The sequence below is a fragment of the Pezoporus wallicus genome, unplaced genomic scaffold, assembly GCF_028554395.1.
Source record: "Pezoporus wallicus isolate ANWC-B61680 ecotype Strahan unplaced genomic scaffold, APGP_CSIRO_Pwel_v1 contig_7265, whole genome shotgun sequence".
Lineage (NCBI taxonomy): Eukaryota > Metazoa > Chordata > Aves > Psittaciformes > Psittacidae > Pezoporus > Pezoporus wallicus.
Window position 1 is genome coordinate 154,751 of NW_026635568.1, and position 25,831 is coordinate 180,581.

The 25,831-nt window shown below is 41.9% G+C and overlaps 1 protein-coding gene across 13 annotated transcripts in view; it reads left to right on the top strand.

The window, feature by feature from the left end:
* Positions 1-3,986: 3,986 nt before the first annotated feature.
* The window catches only part of DTNB (dystrobrevin beta), a 197,085-nt gene continuing 175,240 nt past the window's right edge, over positions 3,987-25,831 (top strand). For 9 of the 13 annotated variants that reach the window (XM_057396797.1, XM_057396792.1, XM_057396795.1 and 6 more), the window contains exons 1-3: positions 3,987-4,076; positions 21,598-21,665; positions 25,488-25,568. In XM_057396797.1, coding sequence (XP_057252780.1) covers positions 21,599-21,665; positions 25,488-25,568 — 148 coding nt within the window. In that variant the 5' untranslated portion in view covers positions 3,987-4,076; position 21,598. Of the gene's footprint in view, positions 4,077-8,891; positions 9,017-18,757; positions 18,869-21,597; positions 21,666-25,024; positions 25,044-25,487; positions 25,569-25,831 lie in introns of those variants that run through there. The other 4 variants (XM_057396794.1, XM_057396793.1, XM_057396802.1 and 1 more) reach the window with 4 other exon arrangements.

Sequence of the window (25,831 nt, forward strand, 5' to 3'; positions counted from 1 at the left end):
ACACATGAAGGGCAAGAAGGTGATTAGTAGTAGGCAGTGAACACAAAGTCGTGCCTGGCAAACATCCCAGCAGGGAAATGATCCACCTGCTAGTCATCTATGATGAGGGGAGAGCAGTGGCTGTTTCCCTGGACTTTAGTACAGCTTTTCAAGTTCTTTCCCACAACATATTCGGAGAAACCGGTGAAGTACAAACTAGGTGAGAAGGCAGTGAGATGGGTTGGACACTGGCTGAACTGCCAAGCTCAGCGGTTTGTGATCAGTGGCACAGTCCTGCTGGAGGCCAGTCACTAATGGTGTTCCTCAAGCTTGGAACTGGGTCCAGGTATTTGATACTTCCATTACTGATAAGGCTAAGGGGACTGTGTGCAACCTCAGCAAGTCTGCAGAAGATACAGAACTGGGAGGAGTGGGGGATCCTCCAGATGACTGCGCCACCATTTACAGGGACCTTGACAGGCTGGACAAATGGGCATAGAAGAACCTCATCAAGTTCAAAGGAAGAACAACCCCATGTACCAGTATGAGCTGTTGGGCTACTGGCTGGAAGACAGCATGAGAGAAAAGGACCTGGGTCCTGGTGGCCAGCAGCGTTCCTTGGGGATAAATTGGTCAGCAGTGTCCCAGGCTGTGTCAAGCAGAGTGCCAACAGCAGAATGAGGGAGGCAATCCTTCCCTCTCAGCACTGGCTGATTACAGCTGGTGATCAGTTCTGGGCTCCCAGGTATAAGAAAGACCTGGATTTCCTAGCGTCAGTCCAAGGAAAAGCTGCAGAGATTGTGATACAAGGAGATGTTATGATCCCTGTGCAAAACCCCTCAGATAAGACACTCCATATCAAGTTCAGAAGCTGCGATTAAACTAGTGTGTGAAACCTGCCCGAGGGTTATTCACAGGCATGAGACCACAAGGCACAGAATGGGCTGTGGCCATGCTACTAAGACCTGCCAGACTGCACAAAATGGTGATTCTACCCACACTGTTGATCAGGAATGGCCCCTATCCCACAGAAGATACCTAGACTATGGGACAACAAGCTCAATGAGTGAACAGTGTGCAACTGCAGCAAAGAAAGCCAACAGGATGCTGGGGAACATCAAGAAGGGCATCACCAGCGGAGATAAAGAAGTCATCATCTCACTCTACTGGCACTTGTCAGGCCACACCTGTGTGAATTGTGTTCAGTTTTGGTCCCCACTATACAAAAAAGATGTGGACGGGCTGGAGAGGGTCTAAAGAAGGGCCACAAAGATGATCCAGGCACTGGGTGTGAGGAAAGGCTGATAGAGCTGGGCTTGTTCAGCCTGGAGACGAGAAGGCTCAGGGGAGACCTTATCCCCTTGTTCCAGTATTTAAATTGTGGCTACAAACAAGATGGAGATTCCCAAGTTACTCCTGGGAAATTCTGACTGGACACAAGAGGAACATTTTTCACAATGAGAACAACCAGGCACTGGAATAATCTCCCCAGGGAAGTGGTGGACTCTACAACATTGGACACTTAGGATTTGACTGCATAGGGTGCTGGGACATCTAGTCATGTTTTGTCTAGAAAGGTTGGACCACATGATCTTCGAAGTCCCTTCCAACATGGGATTCTAGGATTCTATGATTCTATGTTTGGAAGGATAGTTAATTGGGCTGAAGATCACATATACAGACTATCAAATTCCAGTGCCAATGCCTACATCCTGCTGCTACTTAATTTACTACTATAGATGCAGCCAGCAGAAAAACTCTCCACGCCACCTCTGCCTAATCTGGTTCCACTGCCGCTACTGGGCCCGACTCCAGGATTCAGGAAAAAACACTTACTATCATGTGCACATGTATAGCTCAGAATAAACACTAACACAGCACTAGCTAGAACATCTAAGCAGGGCTTTTTTCCTTTCATTTTCCTATTCCCTCGTGACAAAGTATCTCCCTCCCACACATCCAAAATGTTAGTAGTCCCTCCTCTCCACACACACTGTAAGAATCCCGTTTCTTTCTCACAGGCACAGAAAACGTTTTGCAGAGGGAACCATGGCATTTCCACACAGGGAGACTGATCAGAAGGAGACCGCATGCACAGCCTGGAACAGATGCCTGTTCTGTCCAACCCTCCTCAGAAAACACTGCTGTGACTGTTTGTACTACGCCCGGTTGCCAGCAAGCCAAGCTGTAACGTAGCTGATTGCTATGCAATAGCATCATCCAGCCTGACGCAGATGATCAAAGAATGGAGCAGAGGAGATTGTCATGTGAAAAATTTGCCATTGCTTTGTTGGAGAACGCTGGAAGACACAGCAAGGTGCTTTCAGAAGGCTCCCCTGGTGTGCAAGTGACACATTCTTGAAGTGCACAGTTCCAGGCCGTCCCAGCCAGGGATGATGGCTGTTGAAGGTACAGTCACACCAAGAGCCAAGGCACTACAGTAGTGTCTGACCTCCAGCAAAGGAGCCTGTACACTGCCACGGTGACGCTGCTGAGGGGCCGGCTGCGCGCTGCTGAAGGTTCTGTCCCACACCCTAAGCTCGCCCCCTGAGGCTTTTCTGGCCAGGCAGGGCCCAGCCTGGTCCTGAAACTTGCCAAGGCTCCTGTGACCACAGCTCAGAACATGGGAGCGCTGCAACGACTGGCTCCGTGGGGCTCGATACATACATAGACGTACACAAACACACTGTGGGGCTCGATACATACATAGACGTATACAAACACACTGTGGGGCTCGATACATACATACATGTACACAAACACACTGTGGGGCTCGATACATACATACATGTACACAAACACACTGTGGGGCTCGATACATACATACATGTACACAAACACACTGTGGGGCTCGATACATACATACATGTACACAAACACACTGTGGGGCTCGATACATACATACATGTACACAAACACACTCTGGGGCTCGATACATACACAGACGTACACAAACACACCCTGCGCTTGCCTTTCACGGTCGCAGCAGCACCATGAGCGCTCTACCAGAGCCCACCTGTGCCGGGCTTCTCCCTGTCCCCCTGAGAGGCCGCTCTCGGGCTCCCGGCACCGAAACGCCCCTAGGAAGCCGCCTCCTCCCCCCCACAGCTCCTCAGGCACCGCAGAGCGCCCGCACCCAGCAGCGGACCCCGACACCGCCCCGCCCCTCAGCTGCAGATGTTGCGCCTGCGCGGGGAACACGAGGCGCGCCGAGAGGCGGGACACGGGAGCGCGCGAGCGCAGAGCCGGCGGCGTGGCGGCCAGCGGCGGACCGGGACCGAGACCGAGACCGAGACCGGGCTGTCCCGGGACACCCACCCCTGATCGCCGCCCTCGGGAGAGGTGCGTGCTTGGCGGGACGCAGGCGGGCCCGCTGCGAGCACCGCTACCGCTTGCGGGGTGGGAGGGCGCGGGGCCTTTCAGGGCGGAGGGTGTCCTGTTCCGCCGCTAACCGGGCAGGGACCAGCAGGCGGGCAGGCCCGGGGCGCGCCCCTCCTGCCCGTGAAGTCATGGCGGTAGCGCAAGCTGGAGCCCCTCGCGTCAGCCCCAGCAGCTGCGGGTGCGGTAGCAGGGCTTGCCGGTCTCCGGGCCTGGCGCAGAGGAAGTGCCGAGCGAGCGCCCTGCGGGAGGCCTGGGATGGAGGAGAGCTGGCACTCCTAAGCGGGCCCTGGATACCTTGGAGAGAGCCCCGCGGATTTACCTGCCCCAGCCTCCGCGCCGCAGCACCCCATGGGGAGGCTGTTGGCTGGCAGCGGGAGCGTCCTGGCGCCCGAACGGTGCTGCCTGCGCCTCGCGGCTCGTCTTGGAGCAGGCAGATGCTCGCGTAGACGCAGAATCTGCGGGCTTCGTTTCTGTATAATTGAGAGGATACGCAATCAGGGTAAATGTAGCATAATCATAGCTGTAACTGCAAAATAGCAAGGGTGGATGTTATTTTCCTGTGTAAAACCGCGGCTTTATCGATTAAACCCCCCGACCCAACTCGGTTTTTATTTCTCTCCCCTCCCCATCTTTTTAGATTGTCTTTAAATGTTTGAAGAAGGAACTGAGCCCCGGAAAGTGGAATTTGCCCTGAGAGACTTCTCAGTGTAATCCAGGTAGTATGATCTGTTGTGACTGCCTTGGGTATTGAGCTTAAAAACATATTATCTAACTGATTTCAGATGCCTGTTTCTCACACTTGCATAACTGATGTTGAAACTCTTTAATTTATGACAAACTTCTGGTGTGAGGTAGTGATTTCTGCAGTTTATGTGAAGTATTGCACATGTAAAAATATTCCCATGTGAGGTGCAATCTTGTATTTAAAAAAACCCACACAATGATATTCTTGTGCAACAGATCCCTCAGCTGGGGATGGTGAAGCTGGTGGGTATTCTTTTGGAGACCTAGGGGAATCTCACTGGTGGTAGTGCATCAGCAAAGTACTTTCTTCTTTTGGAGGGCTTGGTGAGACACTGAGAACGGGCTGGATAGCACAAGGATACTTTGAAAGTTGTTTCTGTGCTGCTTGATATAATGTGTCTAATAGATTTGAGTTGTTAAAGTTAGAGTTTGGTCTGTAGTTGTGCATTACTGCCTTCTAAAAATGCTTTGTACTGTTGGTTTTCTTGCTCTGGTTCCTAAAGCTGACTATATTGACTGAGGGCCACAAAGATGCTCTGGGGCATGGAGCACCTCTGCTGTGCAGACAGGCTGACAGAGCTGGGTTTGTTCAGCCTGGAAAACAGAGGCTCCAGGGAGACCTTAGCGTAGTTTCCAGTGCTTTAAGGGGCTCACAAGAAATTGGAGAGCTGCTTTTGGCAAGGACCTGTAGGGACAGGACAAGTGGGAGGCTTTAAAGTGACAGAGGGGTGATCTAGATTAGATATGAGGAAGAAGGTGAGGCACTGGCCCAGGTTGCCCAGAGAAGCTGTGGCTACCCCGTCCCTGGCAGTGTTCAAGGCCAGGTTGGACAGGGCTTTGAGCAACGTGGTCTAGTGGAAGGTGTCCCTGCCTGTGCAGGGGTTGGAACTAGATGAGCTTTAATGTCCCTTCCAACCCAAACCATTCTGTGATTCTGTGATGCTCTGTTTGGTGTGGCTGCCCATTCCATATGCCTGAACCAGTAGTTCAAAAAGTCAGAAGTCTCAGGTTTTAAAAGTTGGAAAATGCTGGATTGAAGAATTGGGTTTTTTTCCTTCCCACTTTCTTTTCTTTGGTAAGTATATATCCAGAGGCTCCTGGATAGTATCATAAAGTACACCCGAAGGAAAGGTGGTAACCCAGAAGCATTGCTTTAAGACTGTTACTTTTTGTGTTTCCTCTTCTCCAAAGAGTATTTCGGATTCATGGGGAGTTTAGATAAAAGAGCAGACCTACTGATCTGAAGACTTCCTTTTTGGGGGAAGAGTAGAATTAGTTACTAGCAGTGTAGGGGAGAGTGAGCGGTAATTTCTCTCCCCAGAACATGGACACTTTGCAAAGGCTCTCCATGGAGAGAGGTACAGTCTTTTCTGAAGTTCTTTTCCAGATTAGTCAATTCATGTCATGTTTCCAGCAACATCATTCCCTTGATCCTTAAATTCTTGCTATGCTTTTTTCTGCCCAGGATTCTACTCCAGAGGTAGCTTGCTTAGGTCACTGCCTTCAGCATATTGTCCTGCTTGAACCCTGTGGGTTTCTGCTTTGTGTTATTATCATACATGAGATTCTTGTCTTTGTTTTGAGGCTGTTTGATGATATATTCCCAATCTACTACTGAGCTCAGCACTAAGAATGGTGCTCCGTGCTCTGGTGTTTGAGATGCCAGTTTGACTACTTGTTACATGAGCTCACATTTATGAGGGCACATCCAGCAGACCTCTGTGTAATCACCTTATGACACCCCCCTCATTGTTCATTAAAGTTCCTGTGATGAATTGTCTCAAAGTTGCTGTTTTTTTTTCTGGTTATTTTAGAATGATAAAATCCTTTGTACACTGTGTTGTAGCCAGTACATTCAGGCGTCTGGTTTATCACAGAACCTAGATGTTTGAATATTAATATGAATTTTAAGAAGTGATGAATGGTATAGACTACTTGAGAAGAAGCTGTAGTGCAAAGAGCAAGAGCTTTTGCATTATCATAAAGGCATAATTTTTCCATCAGTTTAATTTTATTATGTACCAGTACCGAAGGGTGGCATTAGGAGTCATAACTACAGTTCTTTGTAGCCATGGCTGTGTGTCACATATAGTTGTGCCAGCTGACAGGTTTGGAAGAGGGAGAAAGTGAAGTCTTGAGGTTTAAACCAAGGACTCTGGGATTACTTGATTCATTAACCAGCATGTACTTTGGCTACGTGCTTCGGAGAGCCTGGCATCATCTACCTGATCTGTTACAGGCTTCCACAGAACCCAGCTGATGCAGCACTTTTTGCAAATAATTCACTAGAACTCCTTTTGAAGGAAAGGTAAATAATTCTCTTAGCTCAGACATGGCAGTGTGTAGACACTGCTCTGTAGTTACAGAATGCATCCCCTGGGAGTCACAAAGACAGTTCCCCAGCAGGTGTGAAGGGCTGGCTTTCAGCATTCCACACACAGCACAGTCTCATTCTCTGACCATTATCTATCTATGCTTCTTTCTTTTGCTGGTTTCAGGGTTAGGTTGTCTGGTGATAAGGGTTTGAATTCACAATGTTTGTATTAAGTTTGTTGGGTTTTTTTTCTTTCTTTCTTTCTCTTGACTATCAGGGAGAAGAAATTGTGATTGTATTCTGTATGTTTGGTTTAGTGTTTAAACAGGTTTTTACCGGTAAACTGGGGCTAAACTTAAATGGTTTCAAGGGCCTTTTCCATTCCTGTGGCTTTCAAGGGCTACTGGAAGGAATGAAAGTATTTTAACTACTTAGCTGTGCTTAAGTAATACATATTTATAAAAATACTTGCACCCAATGGAGGTGAATTTTAAAACAATTGGATGTGTAAAGAGTGTACTCTAGTTACAAAACACTTAAAATCTCAGTAACTCTACTGCAAGTAGTTACCGTCTGCCTGCAAGCGTGAGTTGTTTTTTAGTCTTTTGAGTCTTGCTGCTTTGAAGTGCAGTTTTACTTCCTTTAAGAAATAAAGGAGTGAAGAGGGTGTTCTGCTGTAACACAAATGGGGAGGGAGCCTAGTCCCTAAACGCGGGGAAGGTGACAAAGGTAAGGGAGAAAAGCTCTTAGTTTTACAGATGATGCTAAGAATGTCTTACCATTTGATTAATTTGATGAATTAAAATTTTGCACTTGGCTTATTTTGCTCTTCCTTTCTTAAAGAAAGAAAACATTACGTTTGTGTCCACAGTTGGTCAGAGATTTGGAATACTGAATTACAGTTGAGCAGAAAAGTAGCTGTCAGAGTTATGCACATGTTACAGATGGCAACAGCAATAGAAGACCATGTAGAGCTGAATGTTTCAGGACTGAATATTCTAGAAGGGATTTTATGGAATATAATTTGCAAAGAGCAGTTAAATGGGAGGCAGGGAAGGGGTGAAGTTTCCAGTTCTACTGTAATGTGTTCTGTGTTACTGCTTGTAAGTCAGGTTTTTATAACAGCAGAACAGACTTTGAGAAGAAACTTATGGCAACAGCAAACAATAAGAAAAATGGACTGGGTAGTAGTATCTTTAACTTGCTGTGTGACTGTGATCCTACAGGTTGTATAGCAAAGCTATATTAGTTGGAAGTAGGTGTGCTATGAAGTACACATATGAAATGTTGCTTTCCCTGGTTACCTATGAACGCAACCACAGTACAGTTTGGGTTTGGTTTTTGTAATACCTTTCCAGATGGCAAGCCTGGAAGTCTTGAGAGGCATTAAGAGTTGAACAGCCTGGCTGTGCAGGCATGGAAGTGTTATCTCCAGGGAGAGAGGTGCCTTAGGGACAGCAGAATCCAGGTGACAAGCACAACAGTATTCTTTGAGGTTGTTTATTTATGCTATTTTTTGCAGTGCTTATGGGATCTTATCTTTTAATTACTGTTACTCTTTTATTTATGTTTCATAGAATGATCACATCAAAGGAAATACTGGGGCAGTAGGGAGGCACCAGTGGTTTTGACAACTGTTTTGGGTACAGCCAAATTTCTGAAGAAGGTATCGTTTGTTTCTGGCAGTTCAGGCAAAGTTAAGGCTGCCTGGGACTATATATATGTTCACTTTCCCATTGACTGCAGCAAATGTCAGCTATACTGTTAAATTTAGATTAATGTAAAGTCCTTATTCTGTACTCTCACAGCCTTTTAATAATGTCTGACTTAAAAAAAGAACTTTGTAGACTGTGAAGTTTACATTTTAAATTAATAGCAATTAAAAAATAAAATCATCATTATGTAAATAATTAAATTGCATACGTTTCTTCCCCCCCCCCCCCCCCAAACAGTTCTGATCGTGGAAGCAGCTCATGTTTCCAAGCGTTTGTCATGATCCCCTTGACTGGAATGTACCATCTCTGCAGGTGTGCCAAAGGAGCAGTCTGTGAACATTTTCTGATGTGTTAAAACTTTTCATCTAATGTGATGACATCTGAAGCAAGGCAGGAAGGGAAGGTCTTGTGTGGATTACTATTGCTTGGTGAAGATGGTAGCAAGTGATAGGGGTCTAGAGGTGATGAAAGGTACTGAAAATGGTGTTATCTTCTGGTGTGGCTGATTTGGGAGTAAAGCAGTGTTTATGCTCTGTACTGTTATCTGCCAGCTCGAGATCTGCATTAGTTTGCATTCTGTCAGTGTTCATGTATGTGTGCAGCCCTGATGGTGGTTCAGTCCTTGTACTGTTAGTCTAGGTTAATGGAGAAACAGGCAAAAATGTAACCCAAAACACTTCCTAATAAGTATTCCATTTTGGTGAAGAGGCAATTTTAGGAATCTCTCTTGTGTGCTAGTAAGCAGTTCTGGGAATTTGCAGATTAAAATTGCTAAAGAGGGGGATTGTAAAATTCACACTGGAAGAGCTGGGAAGCATAGATTGCACAGAAACCCCCTCCAGTGTTATAAAGAAGATGAGTCTTCCCTTCCTGAGAGGGAGAGGTAAGCTGCTAATTAGTGTATTTACAGCTTCTTATTGCTTGAAAATCCTGGTGTAATATTTCATTTATCTAACAGTAACATTGCATTATTTAAGGAAAAGAGTTTTAACTACTAAATTTGCTCTTGTTTGCAGGCTTGTGGTAGATGTTATGTATAGATGTTATGTATTATTACTCTTAACTTGAGCTTCAAAATCAACAGTGCAGGTTGTAAAAACCCATTTCTGCTCCTCAGGCTTTTGGTCAATAAAGGAAAATAAGAGTTTGTGATGGCTCTCCAGTTATTCAAGGAAAGCATTTTTGTGTTTTAGGTACTTCTTATCCAGACGTCTGTGCATACTCTCTTTAGTTTGCTGAAAAACAGATCTGATGGTGCAGTATGCGTTTAAACACAAAACATAGTCCCTAAGAGCTTGCAAGTTTTTTTGTTTCTCATTCTTGACAGTTTCCTGTTTACTAAAAATAGATATATATTGCTGTGTACCTAAAACAATACCTTGTAGTATTCTTTTAAAGCTCTCTTCGGTTTTGTGATTTAAACTTCACAAGAAGCAGGTTGCTGGCATGCAGTGCCTGCTGTTGGTCTCTCCAGCCCCTCTGTATTATCACACCTGAGCCATAAATTCTTTAGGTCAGGGATTTCCTTCTGATCTGGGTATTGAACGGTTGCATACCTAAAGTGAAATTCTGTGGGGTTACGGTAACTCGGGTGCTTTGGAGCTCTACTTGGGTTTGAATTTTTTCAGTTTTGTCTTGAGGTAATCTGGAGCTTCTCTATAAAATAGTGTTAAAAGCTCTTGAGAGTTTTGAAAGAAAACCATGGTTAAATATTGTTACTTGTTCCATCTTTGTTTAACTTGTATCTAGTAAATTCTTTATTGGTTTCTTACTAGCTGGGAAGATAAGATTGCTGGTGTTGCACTGGGGCTTAGACAAGTGCCAATATTGTTTTCTGTATCAGGAAATTAAAGAAATAAGGACTGGCTGAGAGAGTGTGGCTGTGTGCAGTGTCCTGTACAAACAAAACAAATGTCTTACAGTTTAAGCAGAAGCGGCAAGGTGTGCAGTAGGGAAATGTTTAGTTCTTAGTACCATTGTTTCTTTTTTTTCAAAACTTCTTGATTGCCATTCATTTTCAAGATACTTTACTGTATAATATGTGCATATTTTTGCAGAATCTTCTGTAAGAGTATTATAGTCCACTGTATTTATTTAAAAAAAAAAAAAAAAAGAACCATTGATTTGTATAGAATTTCACTGGAAAGTTATAATCCATTCTCTTGGTCTTAGTCTAGTGGGGTTGTTTTTTCCCTTATGCCCTTCTCCTAGACTGAAGTCAGTTTTGAATGGTTCCATAAGAGCTTTACAAGTCAAGTCCAATAGTTGTAAGAAAGCTTTCTCTTAAAAATCTGTAAGAGACCTTGAAGTTTTTGGGAAACTGTGCCACTAGGAAATGCATTTTCTTTCTCAAAGATGCTCTGTTACTCCTGTTGCTGTAGATGCAGGAGTAACATCTTAAAGTATTTTTACTACTTTTGCGTACAATTATTTATGCTTCAATTTTTTACTCCATACAGTGATGCGAGCAGTTTGAAATGTTAAGTTAAACTAGGAGAATTATCAGAAATGTTTAGAATATCCATTAAAAGAAGATGTTCCCCGTCTACTTGTGTAAGTATAACAGGCTTGTCTTTTTGTCTTCTTGGTGTTTGGTCTAAGTGTGTTAGATGTGTCCCCAAAAGTAACTTCTAGATTGGTTTTGTTTTCCTAGTAAGAGGCATAGGGGAATGCAGGGATACTTTTCATCAATTACGTATATTCGTGTTTGACTGCTGATAAAAGAGAGATTGGAATGTGAACCAAGAAAGGATGAAGAACAAAGGAATAAGTAAGACAGCATCAGATATTTTGAATAGAAAGGGAGATTAGGGGATGAAATCAATCTTTGTGAGGTTTTTTGTTAAAGTTCTTGAGAAAAAGTAAAAATGCTTCAGCATCTTTTTACTGAAATCTAAGATTATTGTTGTTATACTCCAAATCTTCTATGACAGTTTAGAAATTGCTTAAAATTGTTTAAATCAAATGACAGCTGAAGGCATACAAGTTTAGAAGCCCAAAACAAACGCCTGAAGTGCTAAAATAGATGTGACAGTAATAATGTTTTCTGCAAGTACAGATGTGCCCTGAAGTTTTATTCAGTATCTTCATCCCAATGACAGATTCATTCAAATTTTTAAAAGTGAATGAACTGACAAGGAGTGAAAGCTTTTCTGTAAACCATCCATGAAGATGTGTTCCTTTTCACTGGAAAACCAGCAGAAAGTTACAAAACTTCCTTCACTGGGTATCAGGTATATTTAAGATCAGTATATTTCCCAGACTGGTAGTCTGATTATTTGATTTTTTAATTACAAGTTATTTCTGAACATAAATGGGTATAAGCACCATTTTGCCCTTGTGTCAACTGCATTATCGGTAATAATGATCAGAAATACTGTTTCTGCCAGTGAAATGCAACATGAAGAATCTGAATAAACTCAGATTTCATAATTCATAAGTTGCCTTGTATTTCTGTGACCACCTTCTGTTTGGCTGATGAGGCTGCATTTCAGTGGTTTTCTAGAAATGGTTATCTAATCGTAAAGATCCAAATTGCTTTGGAGCTTATCTTAAAGGTGGAAATACAAAATAAAGCAAAATTGACTTGAAAGCAAAAAAAAAAAACAAAAAAGCCAAACAACTCTCTAGTTAATTAACCTATTTAGTGACTGAATTAGAGTAATAAAAAAGCAGTGAGGAAGCACCTGAAATTGCAGAGATGGAACCCAAACAATGGAATTTCAGTTTATAGTCTCTAAGGGAGTAGGAAGTCAATACAATAGCAGTTAGGGAAGGACAGATGTATGACTCCTTAAATGGTGGCTATAGTTAGGGCAAGATCACAAGGTCTGCTCTGTTAGCTAAAATTAATTACACAGTCTGTCTCCCTCCCTTAGATTTGAAAGGAAAAACTGCTTCTTTAGGCCGTTACCTACAGCTGATGAGCTCCAAGAAGAGCGAAACCTTTTAAGATAGGTCCTGTAGTATTGGCCTGACAACCATCAGCAGGGTTTGCTCACACTCCCATTTGCGCATAAGCTACAAGTGCAACCAGAAACCGCAGAAACAGGTGGTCCAGAGGCATCCTGGCTGAGCCCATTACAGCAAGTCAAGGGGAGAACAGATGTCAGGTTCTACTTCTTATTTATATGTCAGATTTTGTGCAGCCAGGAGTACATGTATAATGCATGCGTGTGGTGTGGGAGGGAGCTTTTAAAGGTAAGGAAGAGGAAGAACTGTGAAAGAGAAGAATGGAATATAAATAGGAAAAGAAAAAACTTGAGCAAAGTAAGAAAAATGGCTGTGTTTATGGTGCTATTGAAGATATTTTGGATGGTGACTTACTGTAGAATTCTCCATATTTATTGGTAAGGAATTTATAAATTGACTGTCAGGTTAACTGTCACAGAGGTTGCCCATGAGGCAACAGAACAGGGTTATTGGACCTACTGAAAGAAAAAGGTGAATGGATGAAGGTAAATGTCAAACTTTCTGAAGGTTTGCATCAAACACACTGAGCTGTAGCTTTAAGGTACTAACCTGCCACAGTTTTTATGCTTTAAGGTGGACATTACTTTGTAACAATTATCTACAAGTAACTGTTAGCATTTAATGATTTTTTCTAATAATAATAATGAAACTGTTTCTCTAGTATTTTACTGCAGTGCAGATAATTCCCTGCTGATTCTCAATATTATGAATTTAAATATATTTAAATAAGAGCCATCTTGAGCTAGAATCTCCCATGGGATTTGAGGCCAGTCTTCTCATTACAGTAAAAAAAACAAACCAACCCTTTTTTATATATGAATGTAGGCATACAGATACATACAGTTATGTATGAGTAAATCATCATTATAATGCTACCATGTCTCAGTAACTTCCAACAGCCTCAGCCTCTGACTGGCTGAAATCAGAGCAGTTTGTGGCTTACTTGGAGTATCTAAAATTTAAGAAACAAGTGCAACTGTACAGTGTCAGGTGCTGGCTGCAGAAGTTGCTTCAACTCTTACACTTTGGTTTCTGATTTCAGCTTGAGCATACTTTACTTCAGACCCAAAGGCTGCAGTTGGTGTTAGTACCCGTACCCACTTCCCTGGCATGTAAAAGCTAAACTCTTTGCCAATACTGGGCTCATCTCACTGACTTCAGATTTTCTTTCTTAAAGTTGCTGCTTCTTAAAGCAGATCATATTCTGTGGAACATGCAGCACCATCCTTACTATAAAGTCAAGCACTGTTCTGTCATTGCAAGGAGGAAATTCTGTATTTCATCTCAACAGACTAGAGCAGAGCACTTGAGTACTCTGTTGCAAGTTTTCTGTAATTTTGCCTTAGGTGGTGAGTGTAAATTTAGCCCCTGTGGTCAGAGCAAGAACTGAGAAACCAAAACGTGGAACTTTTACTTCCAGCTTCCCACACTTACAAGAATCGTTGGAACTTTGGGAGACATCCAGCCAGAAGATGCTGGCTCTGGCATGAAAATGCAACTGCATTTGGTTTTAACAGCCTTTAAGGAAAAAACGCAGTGGGTTCAGCCTACTCCTAGTCCTGTCCTTAAGTGAACCAAGAGCTGTCAGAGTGCAAGTGTCCTCTCCAGATTGCCAAAGGTTACAAAAAGCTTTTTGAGGAACAAATACCCATAGAAATCATCCAGGACTGACCATGTAAGTTCATTGTCGCATCAGCATGAGTGGAAGCAGAGTAAGTTATCTGATGATACTGCTTTTGTGAGACTAGCAAAACAGGATGTTCATCATGTAACACCTCTGTGTGTGCAGCTCACACCTTTATCAGATTTTAGGTTTTCCCCTCTAAAGGGACTGGTGACAATACAGATCATTTGTGTTTAGGCATATTTCTTTGAGCACTGGAAGTTTCAGCCTTTGGTTGAATTGGGTGTATTAAAGCTAAAGGATTACATTCAGAGACCCATAGAATCACAGAATGGTGTTTGTTGAAAGAGACCTTAAAGACCGTCCTGTTCCAACCTCCCTGCCACAGGCAGGGACACCTTCCGCTAGACCAGGTTGCTCCAAGCGCCATCCAACCTGGCCTTGCCAGGGATGGGGCAGCCACAGCTTCTCTGGGCAACCTGTGACAGGGTCTTACTACTCTCGTAGTGAAGATTTTTTTCCTATGTCTAATTCTAGTGTTGTTAATCCATTATTTATATGTGCACCAATTCTGTATGTTTTGAAGATCTCCTGGTCTCACTCAGCATGTAAGCTATCTGTAGACCTCTGATTTTTTCTTGTGATTCGGTTGTACCGTACTTACTTTGTCCATGATTTCTGTTTCTTTTTAGCAGTAAGAGAGAAAGTAGATTTGGTTTGTATCACACAATAAAGATTCCTAATTTGGAGTGAGGAAAGGGGAAGCTAAACAAAACCAGACTAACTAACACATTATCTTATTGCTAAGAATGCCTCAGTGTAGGGTAGAGGTAAGAAAAATGCAACTTTCTACTCCTAAGAGTAAGGTTACATTTGGGGGTAGAAGACAAATACAGCTGAGGAGTCAGAGATCAATACAGTGTGACCTTGTAGTCACATGGTGCCCAGGTTAACTCTGTTGCTATCATGAACAGCAGGGTATAATCACACATGGTAACGGGAGGTGAACAGTAAAGTGTGTGCTGAAGTAAATAGTGTTAAAAATGCAGGCCAGTTATTAAGAAGTTTAGAAGGACTCTGTTAGCAGTTGAATTTCATCTCCTTTTACTGGCCAGAGTAGAGGCATGTGAAGTTACGCAAATAAGGGAGAGGGGGGAGGAGAAGCAGTCCTAGGTTTATACATCCGCTCCTAAATGTCCCTTAGGAATAGTGTCCCCCTGCTTAGTATAGTTATGTGCAAGCTTCAGACCAATGCTCAGTTATGTCCAAAAAAACACCCCAAACTTAATATTCTTTAAAATATATTAAAATACATGATATATGAAATAATAAAGATAATTTGTAAATTAATATTAATTTTAAATATTATTTTCTTTATGTTCTGTTAAGACTGCAAAGCATCTCTTAAAAAAGAAGACAAGAATCTTGTTATTGCTGCTCTTTAAAGCAGTGGTGTGCCTACATACTGAATGCTCTGTGCTGTGTCTCCTTCATTTCTGAAAACAGATGATGAAGTAGCAAAGGGATAGTAGAAGGTGATAAAGACCTGACATGAGTGATCTCTGTGCAAGCAACAGTTAGCCTCCAGATTCTTCTGCCTAGGAAGGGGATGGTATCTGAGGATTGTTCATGTCTCATCCAATGCAGAAATGGGTGTGGAGGCAGGAGAAAGTGTAACTTGGAGCTAGTCAGTTATGAGTCTAAAAGCAGCAGAAAGATGATGAGGCACCCCATTCTGGTCTGATACAGTATGGCCATTCTTACGTTTTTGTTTAAAATAAACAAAACCCACACCCGTATACATTTCCAAGAGTGCAGAATGGATTGTTACAGGTTTCTTGATCCTGCACAAGAACTGTAGAATAGATGACACAGTGCTACAGTTTTAACCCTGACCTTTAAAGCAGAATCCAGCTTTTTCAGAATAATTAAAGTATGGTAACTCTGAACACAGTTAGAAGTGATCTTAGAGTTTTTTGTGAAATTCAGAGGTGTTTGATTTCTAGCTTTATACAAATAGCAGGAAATATTATCTGGATTTCAAAGTACTTGACTTTCAAGAAGTTGAACTGTCTCTGCTGGCAAGTGAGACTTCTTTTGCTGCAAGGACCTTCAGGGAACCTCACTTGCCTATGTAGTTTTTCTGGGGTTCGGTGGCAATTTAGAGTGAGGGAAGGAAGAGAGCAGATTCTTTAATTAAACACTACTAATCCCAAGTTGTGATATGTTAATGTGTTGGCTCTTTTGATAAACTTTACCCTTAAGGCACTTAGAGGATAGAAGGCAGGAAGTGTAAGGGGAAAAAATGAGAAATCATTAGGCCTGGTCTGTAGGAAACAATCGTACTGTCTAAAGCTTCAGACTCGATGGAGGTTGAGCATGTTGTACTATGGCCAAACCACAGTATGCTGCCTGGTATCTTTGGTATTTGTGTATGCAGTTTAAGACTGTGCTGAAAGAAACGCTGAGGTTAGGGTTTAACATTTCCCTGTCAGTCTTGGCTGTTCCCCTTCAAATACATGTGTTCCCCTTCAAAGACACAGTGTTTACTGTTGTTTTCATAAAAGTCTGATTAATGCTTAGGGTAGTTTTATATTAAGACTCCCTTTTAATTTCATCTTTTGAACCTGTATTGATTCTTGCATGGGCTCTTCATCTCCAAGTTCTAGTGTTTGTTGGTCTTTGCACCTTCAGACATGTAGCTACATGATCCGAAAGGCACAGAGAAATGAAATGCATTTCATTACTGTGTTTATGTGGTAGAGGAAAATTTCAATTCAAAATGGCTTTATTTTGGAAGAACTGTTTTTTCTGCTTTCTGCAGCACTTTTGGTCCCTACTTCTCATTTCTCAGATTGCCAAAGTCAAATAATGTCGTCCTGTGTGTCCTGCACTGCTGCTCGTGGCCTGTCATTCCTGTGCAAGGCTGCCATCCGCTGTTGATCTTTACATGTCACCTCCTGATCACTCTGTTGTGGTTATCTGAATGGAGAAGGCTTTTCTTACTTACATACATGTTAATTACTGTAGTCAACCCCCCTTCATTTGACCTTCCCTTGGCTGCTCAGTTTTCTTGACGTGCCTGTGTTGATTTGGGCTTACAGGAGCACAGGGAGTGTTCGGTACAAGGCATGCTAACATAAGTTATGGTCTCTCAGTATGGAGACAAGGAGCTAGGGAGGAGGTAGTTTGGAGATCTATAGTCATGAATATCATGGAGAGGGTGGGTAGTGATTGATCTGTACCTCTCAATAGACGAACTGTGAGGTTTGTGAATCTGGTAGGAGGACGGAGGCTACTTGTTGAGCTATGGGTTTCACACTTGGGAATTCTTGCTGGAGGGTGTTGTTGAGTGTCAGAAGTTTATGGGTAGTAAAGGGACAAACACAGCCTTGTGGGGGAAAAAGCTGGTTATGGTTACTAAACACAGAGAATCACTTTGGCTCAGGATGTCTTGGCATAGCAAACTTTAGGAACTTGAAAGGAAGTCCTTAGGAGGTTTTTGTGTGTATTTTCCAAATCCTTTGTCTTCTTCCCTGTGCATCTGCTTTGGGTTCCTTTTGGAGGCATGATACTGCCTTGGCAAGCTGGATTGGGCCCAGCAGTGTGCTGTTATTCTCTTAGTAGAACATAGCAATAAAATAATTTAGGCTTTTAAGCGTCACCAGGCATGCTGCTTCTTCTGAATCCCTCTTTAGCATTTTATCTGAATTCTTCTTATAACTCAAGTCCAACAGACTTGATCTGGGTTCCTGTTAGAGAAATCTTCAGGTCCAAAGTTGCTGTTTTGGTGGTTTTTTGATGTATAAGAAATTTCTTCTGTTGCAGTGTAAACGACAACATTCTAGATGCATGTTGCTGCTGTCCTTTTTGTAGCAATATAGTGCGTGGTTACTGTAGGCATGGGTTTGGGTCTTCTTCAGCATAGCACGATTTTATAGCGTATGCTATATAGTTAGCACATACTAAAGTGGTAGCATACGCTAAAGACAGAACAGAAATGCAACACTGTTCTCCCAGACAGATGTTGGTCCATGCGTACTCCTTATCCCAGGGATTGTGGATCTGTCGGAGTTTGAGGAATGATGAAGTAGATACCAGGCGTTCAGAAGCAGCTCATCACAAAATGTGAAGGATAAAATGGAATGGAACAATGTGTTTGAGCATGTTGTGTGATACTGGAGAATCCCCAGTGCATTTATGTTGTCCTTTTTTACTACCTAAATATATTTGAGTGTTTTTCCTCCACGTGTCCATTTTAAGGTGAGTGTCCATCTTGAGAACTTTTGTCTGCCTTGTCATTCTAATCAATGCGTATTTCTTGGCACTTTGCTCATGCATTATGCTACAGATGTTAAAAAAGCACCAACAAAACAACACACAACAGTTCACAACCAGCAAAAAAATCCCCACCAAAACCCCAAACCAAACACACCCACCCCCTTCAAGCTAACAAACCCCAAACCAAACAAAACCCAGGGCAGAACAAACTGCAGTTTACCTTTCCTCTTTTCTTATGGGAACTGCAATTTCCGTCCTCAGCAAAATTGCAGTTATTCTTGTTTAAGCTCATTCCTGATTTGGACTTGAGATAGATTTTACATCTTTGACTGAGATAGACTGAACTTGAGATAGACTTTACATCTTCCTAGCTTCATCAGTAAAGGGACCCTTCTGCGTCTGGTTGTTCAGGCTTTAATATCGGGATTGTGAATTATTCCAATAGATCTCATATGACTAATGTAATTTCTATAACCTTTCCAAATACCTGCCACCTTGTCTCTTCTCTCTGCACTCAGACTGTTTGTCTTCAGAATGTGTAACTCTGGCCCAGAAAGATCATTTCTTAGATGTTTACCGCTTCTCAGATAATAGCTGGAAAGAATCAGCAGTGAGAGCTTGGAAATCTACATAGTGGTTTTGTTTGGTTTTTTATTTTGTTGTTTTTTATTTTGTTTTTTTTTTTTAATGAGCAGGTACCTGACTATTGAGCTGTTCACCTAATGAAAATTTCCAATCTTTTGCTCCTTTCAGGAGAGGCAAGAGACTCGGGGGAGGTCCTGAGACAACATTCCTTAGGACATGATTCTCCTGAGACCATGCCTGAAAAATCTGTACAAGACAATTCCTCAGCTATGGGTCAGTCAGGCTGAGCTGTGTTGTTGATGTGTCCCTGCAGCACTTCATAATCATGGAGAGACCAGTTTGCTTATTCAGATCTCATTTCAAGGACATTGCTGAACAAATAATTCACCCATTTGCTTTGCAGAGAGCATGAAGGGTATTGCTAGCCACTAAAAAATTTTTAAAGTATGTATCTTGGTCAGCCTAACTTGCTTAGCTGTGAATTATGTATGATAGTGTTCTATAACTGCAGTCCGTGCAGCTTGAATGACCTCTAAAAAACACTCAAATCCTGACACCTGCAAGGCATAAAGTGTCTGTAGGGAAAGAGATTGATGTCATGGTAATATCATGACTTTAAATGTATGTTACCAGACAGCAATGCAGTCCTTAATGTACAGTATTATATGTATAATAAAATATACCTACCACTTCATTGCTGTAGGTATGTTGTATGTATGTAGGCATATATGTGTATCCTGCTTCACTGCTGCCTTCAGGCCTTTCCTTAGTCCTGTCTGTGCTACTTGCCCACCTTCTCGAGTGGTAGTGGGGAACGGGAGCATTGGACATTGTGCTACCAACCAGCAAGAAAAAACATATTGCATCTTTGTGCCTGCTGTGAAGGCACAGCAGGTGGCTGCTCTGGTGGGTTTGGCTGGACTCCATGGGCTTTGGAAGGTGATTGCTAGAGGAAATGATGGTTATGGTGTCTCTAGTATCACTCTTTTTCTCTGCTCTGATGTGAGGCAGGTTCCCCAGCTGTTGGACATCACAAGGACTAGCTCAAGCTTTGCAGAGAGATGAGACTGGTTTGGAAGCAGAGGGTTAGGCAGGTGGGATGAGGGATGCATGCACCCAAAGCCCAAGGACAAGAAGATCTAGTAGTACTGGTTTTTGGGGGGTTTTGTTTTTTTTTGGTGCTGCAGAAGATTCAAGTGCCATTGTCCTGTATGTCTTGATAAAATAGACTTTACTAAAGACAACTTAAAAGCTCAAATAACTAATCTACCCCTTGGAATCCATCTGTTGTGCAATTTAGAAGGTGCTAGCACTTGAAATAAAGCTTGTACAGTCTCTGGCATCCTTCAAGATGACACAGGCATGTCTTATGTGATGAGGAAACAAAGAGAACAGTAGTTCCAGAAACTCTTTGGCTTGGGCCATTGTATGAGGATAACTGGAACTTGTGAGAGAACAGCATGAATCACGCAGGCAATTTCCCCATGCCCAGCTCTTTGAACACCTGCTGCAGTTTGCAGTGAAGTACAGCTCGAGATAATGCATTGTGAATAACCTTGTTTGAGAAGATAAGACACTCTATTTGGCTATATTTATTTAATTTTAAATGAATTTGAGGAAGCAGGGAAAAAAAATCCACAAAATTGCCATTGAGGTTTATCTGTGTTAAAACAAATACAAAACACAGAAGCATGTTTGTTCAGAGTGTATGGTTTTCTAACATAGGAAAAAAATAAGGACATAAAATATATTTGCAGATTACTTTGTGCAACCATACCCTTAGTTTCCTTTTATGAACAGTTAAGGAATAAGGCTTTTGGTAGCTTTTGAGATGAATGTGTTGAGAGATCTTCACAAGGGAATAATTAGCAGGCAATGGACAACTGCTGATAGAAACTGTTAATCACAGAGTGTATATTAAGTGCCAAGACATGACTTTCTTTTCCTTGGTTGACATTTAAGCCTAATGAAATCTGTACTGCCATGTTGCATGAGGGTGAGCTGACTAGCTTCCTGCTGTAATTGTAGAATAAGTGTTTGGTGGGTTTTGCCCCCTCTCCACCCTTTTTTAAAAACCTTTAGAAAACATATTGAATGAGTTGGTGAATCTGGTGCCAAAAGAATGATATATTGTAGTAATTTTAAGTGGAATTTTACACTGATACTGAATCAAGTTCCTTTTTTTTTTTCCCCACTGGAGGTGACTGAAATTAGCATCTGTCATTAGGACTACATAGTGAAGTAAGCCGTGAGAGGTACTAAATTGTCCTTGAGCCTTCTTACCTTGGGGTGTAAGTTCCACTATGTTGCTGTCCCTTCTTTATTCTGTTTTCCTCATAGGGAGGCCTTTGTGACCAAACTCTATGGGTTTGTTTTTTTTTTTTCTTTCCACCTTAATTATATTTAAGATCTTTTCTTCTCCAACAAATACTATTTGAGCTAGTGCTCCAGGTTTCAAAGGTAAAAGAATTCTTACAGGTTTGTGTTTAAAGACAACAGAACCCCACACCCCCAGAACCACCATCCCCACAAAAACCCTGGGCAGGAAAGAGGAGCATTATGAATCTGTCAGCCAGGGACGGAATGCCATATGCTTTCTCCTTCTGAACACCAAAGTCTCCATTGCCTTGACTGCTCTTGGAAAGGTCTTCCTTACTTTGTGTTTTGCAAACAAAATCTCTTTGAACACAGATGAATTCTTTACATGATACTGCTATACATATGTATGTGCTCTGAGTTTTGCAAACTGAAGATTATAAAATAAAATGTTTAGAATTAATGTTTCCTGTGCTGTGCCCCTCTTTAAAAGGTATTGTTAAGTCTGAAGTGTATCTCTCCCTTATGGAACACAGTTGTTATGAAGAGATGTCTAACTGCTGGTGTTTAATTTACCAAATATAATCAAACTGTTTCAGTTGAGGGATAAAATAATGTTGTTCACAGTAAGTTGCTCTTGTAATAGAAATTCTAGCACAAACAGTGTTTGCCATTTTTGTCTTCAGAATGATTGAGGAGAGTGGGAAGAGGAGGAGGACAATGGCAGAGAAGAGACAGCTGTTCATGGAAATGAGTAAGTAAGAAATGTGAAGATATAATGTCGTTTATTCTTTACTGAGAGCTTCACTTTGATAGTTTTAACAGATCATTTGCATCTTGTTTCTACAAAACCATTGCCTCATCTAGTGAAAAGTATCCTGGGTGCTCCTGGGTGCTGCTCAGGAGGAGAAAATGAGGTGAGTCACAAATTCATGACTAGATTTTGTGATGCTTCTTTAAGGAGCATTCACATTCCTCATATATGGCAATATCTAAAGTTTGTGGACAACTATTAAAATAATTAATGATAACAGGAAGATCACCTTTTAACTTAAAAATAAGAAAGGCACCACAATGCTGGGAGAGAAACACTTTGGGGGGTTTGGGGGGTTGTTTTTTGCACAGGACCATTCTCTGAAGGAGAGGCTATCATTGTTACAAATATCAAATGCCTGTCCAGAGATATTATAATTTAAAGGAATGAGACGTAGCCTTTTATGAAGATATGTGCAGTTAGATGTGAAAGGCTGTATGTTTGCATGGCATTGTGTTATTTTACCTTCCTATGGGAGTACAGGGCTGAACTAAACACAGAGTTAGGCAAGTGTGTCCTGTAGTTCCAATTATAGGCTGGTGAAGGTCTGTCTTAAACCAATAATATATTCATGCTATTTTATTGAAGGAATTCCAGAGCAACATTCTTACTGTGGTTATAAGCAGCTTATCATTTCAGGAACAGTTTCATTCCTGGCTAATTTATATCTGCTTCCTGTCATGTGAGAGCAGTCTTGGATAGTATTTCTCCCCAGCTTTGCAGCTTGCTCTGTGTTTGAGTTCATAGCCGGGTCCCTTTGGGCTTGCTCAGCATATGGCAGAAGTGAACTCCTGTAGTCTGCCTGCTGTACACCTTCTCTCCCCTTCTTCTCTGCCTTTGTTCAGTTTTACTTGAGCAAAGGTGACTGAATTGTGTGTGATATCCTGGGAAACCTTATCAGAATGTTTTAAAATGACTATAGTACTCCACTAGAAATGCTTTGAATGATGCATCAGTGTTTGACATTTGTCTCATCACTTTCAAGTGTTCTAGTCATCTTGTGGTCATTTAGTGCAGATTGACTTGCTAGTTTTTAGCTTAGGCTATATCATCAAAAATATTTTGAATTCTTCTGATTATCTGTGTACAAGGTGTCTGTGCAGCTGTGGTCTTGCTGTTCACTATCAGGGAAAGTGCTGGTGCACAGACATTCTGAATCACCTTTCTCTATGAGGTTCTTCAGCATATCAGTATGAGAAATCTAAGGGCTTCAAGCTTCACCTGTCCTGTGGTGGAGTATCTCGCTGTCAAGTAGACACATAAATGTTTGCCTTTCTAGGTGAGCTTCATACACAGAGATGTGTGATGTGTAAAATCAGTGCTTTCAGTGACCATTTGTTGTTGCTCAACATACAAATTTGCTCAAGTGTTCAGATAATGCTTCATGCAAGACAGGAGTAGACCTTGGCATTCACCCACACTGGACATGCTACCCACAGGGATGTATGTGTTGGTTTTGCAGTACTTACGGAGTGGTCTGATGGGCAAGAATTCTATGCAAGCTGTTCAAATTTCTCTGAAGTGTAGAAAACATACCAAGTTTACCTTATGGAAGGGTATAAAGAAGATGGAGCTGCACTTTTCTCAGCCCAGTGGCAGAGTACCAAGCAGTGGGCACAAACTGAAACACAGCAAATTCCATCTACCGTGAGGACAAACATTTTTACTGGGAGAGGTTGCTGAGTGAAGTTGTGGAGTCTCCATTGTTGCAGATACTCAAAACTTAACTAAATACTGTTTGGGCAGATTGCTGTAGCTGGCCCTGCCTGAGCAGTGATGTTGGGCCAGGCTGATCTTCAGCCTGGACGAACCATTCTCTCCATTCTTTCCAGCCTCCACCATTCTGTGATTCTGAGCTACATAGATTGTCTTGAAAACAGACCCCACTTCATCTTCAGATAGTTTAGAAGAAAGACCTTGTTGAAGCTTTTGTGGTAATGATGTGATACAGGCAGACAAGAACAGAAGATGGATGACTCTTTGGTTTTGCTTATAGTTGTTAAATGACCTTTTATGTATGTATAAATATGCATATGTTTTGTATGCATATATAGACTAAGAATTTTGTGAAGTCTCGTGGTCTCTGGAAATGCCTTCTGGGGTTTGAAAGACAGAAGTAAGCACCCTACCTGAGAGTTCTGAAAGGATGTTGCATAGAAAACACAAAATTACCTATTTTGTGTAGCCTTGGATCTGAATACTCCAGCTTGTGTTACCTGGCCAAGTTACTTTCCTGAAATACAGCTGAGACTAGTTTTCTAAAGATGATACTGGAAAGTAATCCACTTAGGTTCGTTGTACCATACTACCAAGTAGAACCCATCTTGGATGTTAGCTAGTCTATTGCCACTCTTAGGTCGTCTGTTGTGGGGAGCCTTTGGAAGTTGGTCAGCCTCTTTGCTGGTCTTGAGAGCCTTTTCACCTCCCCTTCTGCATCAGAGATGAAAATGGATAATCCTTGTACATCTCTTTAGAGACACAGTACCTAGGTCTCTAAGAACAAGCAGATGCTTTGGCATGTGTGCAGATGCTTTTGTGTTGTATTTGGAAAATTGCAATGAAATATCTCAAAGACAGGAATACTTTCTTAAATTTGCATCAGTGAGTCAGTGGGTGAATACATAAAGGTAATTAAAATTTGGTATTTGCAAGTTGGTTTCTGAATTCAGAATGTAGGAGGGAATAAGTTATCACCTTTGAGCAAGACCCCCTTCCCCCCCAGTACACTAATCTGGTATCTTCTTTGGGAGGTTGTGGGTTTATGTTTTTTTTTTAGGTACCTTTTAAAAGTCTGATTTCTTCAAGTCAGTTATCCCTACTTCTCAGTTCTCCATTCACTGAGGCTCTGGCTCTTGAGGGAAGGACAGACTGCTGCAGATCCTGTTTCTGGGCATTCCAGTGAGAATACAGGAGGCACAGGAGCCATGGGCATCAATGCCATTGCCCATGTGCACGTGGATGATTTCAGCCTACATCTCAGAGATATATTGATTGTAGGTCACAGCCTCTGATGCTGTTGAGATGTGAGCCATTTAAAAGGCATTTTGGTTTATGATTAATGGGATTGACTTGTTGGCTCCTTCCAAGTTAAAATGAACAATACTGGACTTTAAGCCAGTGTCATTTATCATCCCCACATGATTTGTATCTCTGGTCAGTTTAGAAGGAACACGGGTCTGTTTGTCAGAGAGTTAACATAACTTTCTGAAATTCCTCAAGTTTGCAATGCTCAGAGTAGTTGCTGAAACTGGTAGATGTGGTACAGACTGGTGACAGCTAATAGCATTCACCTCTTCTGCAATGTGTCATTCTTCAACGGTGTAACACACATCTTGAAGAGGAAGTTTGTTGGTGAGGATATGTTTTTCTTTTATGCTATTTCTTCTGCTGCTTACCTGATCTGAATCTCTCTAGGAAACCAAAAGCGTGTTCCTGATGGGTCTGCAGTGCAGGTGGTTGTGGGAGGACTAACCCCCCCCCCCCCCCCCTCTTATCTCCTGTGTGCATGTCTTCCAGCAGCAGAACAATCCTCTTCCTTACCCACTCACTGATTGATCCTTGCTTTTAAGATACTCATACCAGTGTCAAACTTGGCTCAGTTTATAATATGCTGCTGGAAATCACTTTACCATGAGATATCTAGTAAAAATCTTTGTTAGGTTCATATGACAAAGAAACAGTCATACCGGTTTTGAAGTAATTCTCTCAGATAAGCCGTCTGTTACAGAGGAAAGAAACACGCAAACTTTTTTTTATTCATAGGAGCACAGAATTTTGATGTCATCAGACTTTCCACGTATCGAACAGCCTGTAAACTGCGGTTTGTACAAAAAAGATGTAATCGTAAGTTATAATTACTCTTTACCTTCAAAAATTTCTCATGCATGATTGTTTCAAATGTTCTATCCCTGTGAATTTTAAGTATAGCAAGAGTAAGCAAACATTTTATTAGACAATGGTAGTTGTTACTTTAATCAGAGATGAAAAAATATAACTAAAAAGAGACAGCAATCTTTGTCCAGTACAGTGTAACATCTTCAGTTTTATTTTTTAATGATTCAAAAATTTAAAATATATGGGCCAGCTTGACATATTTTGGTTGCCCG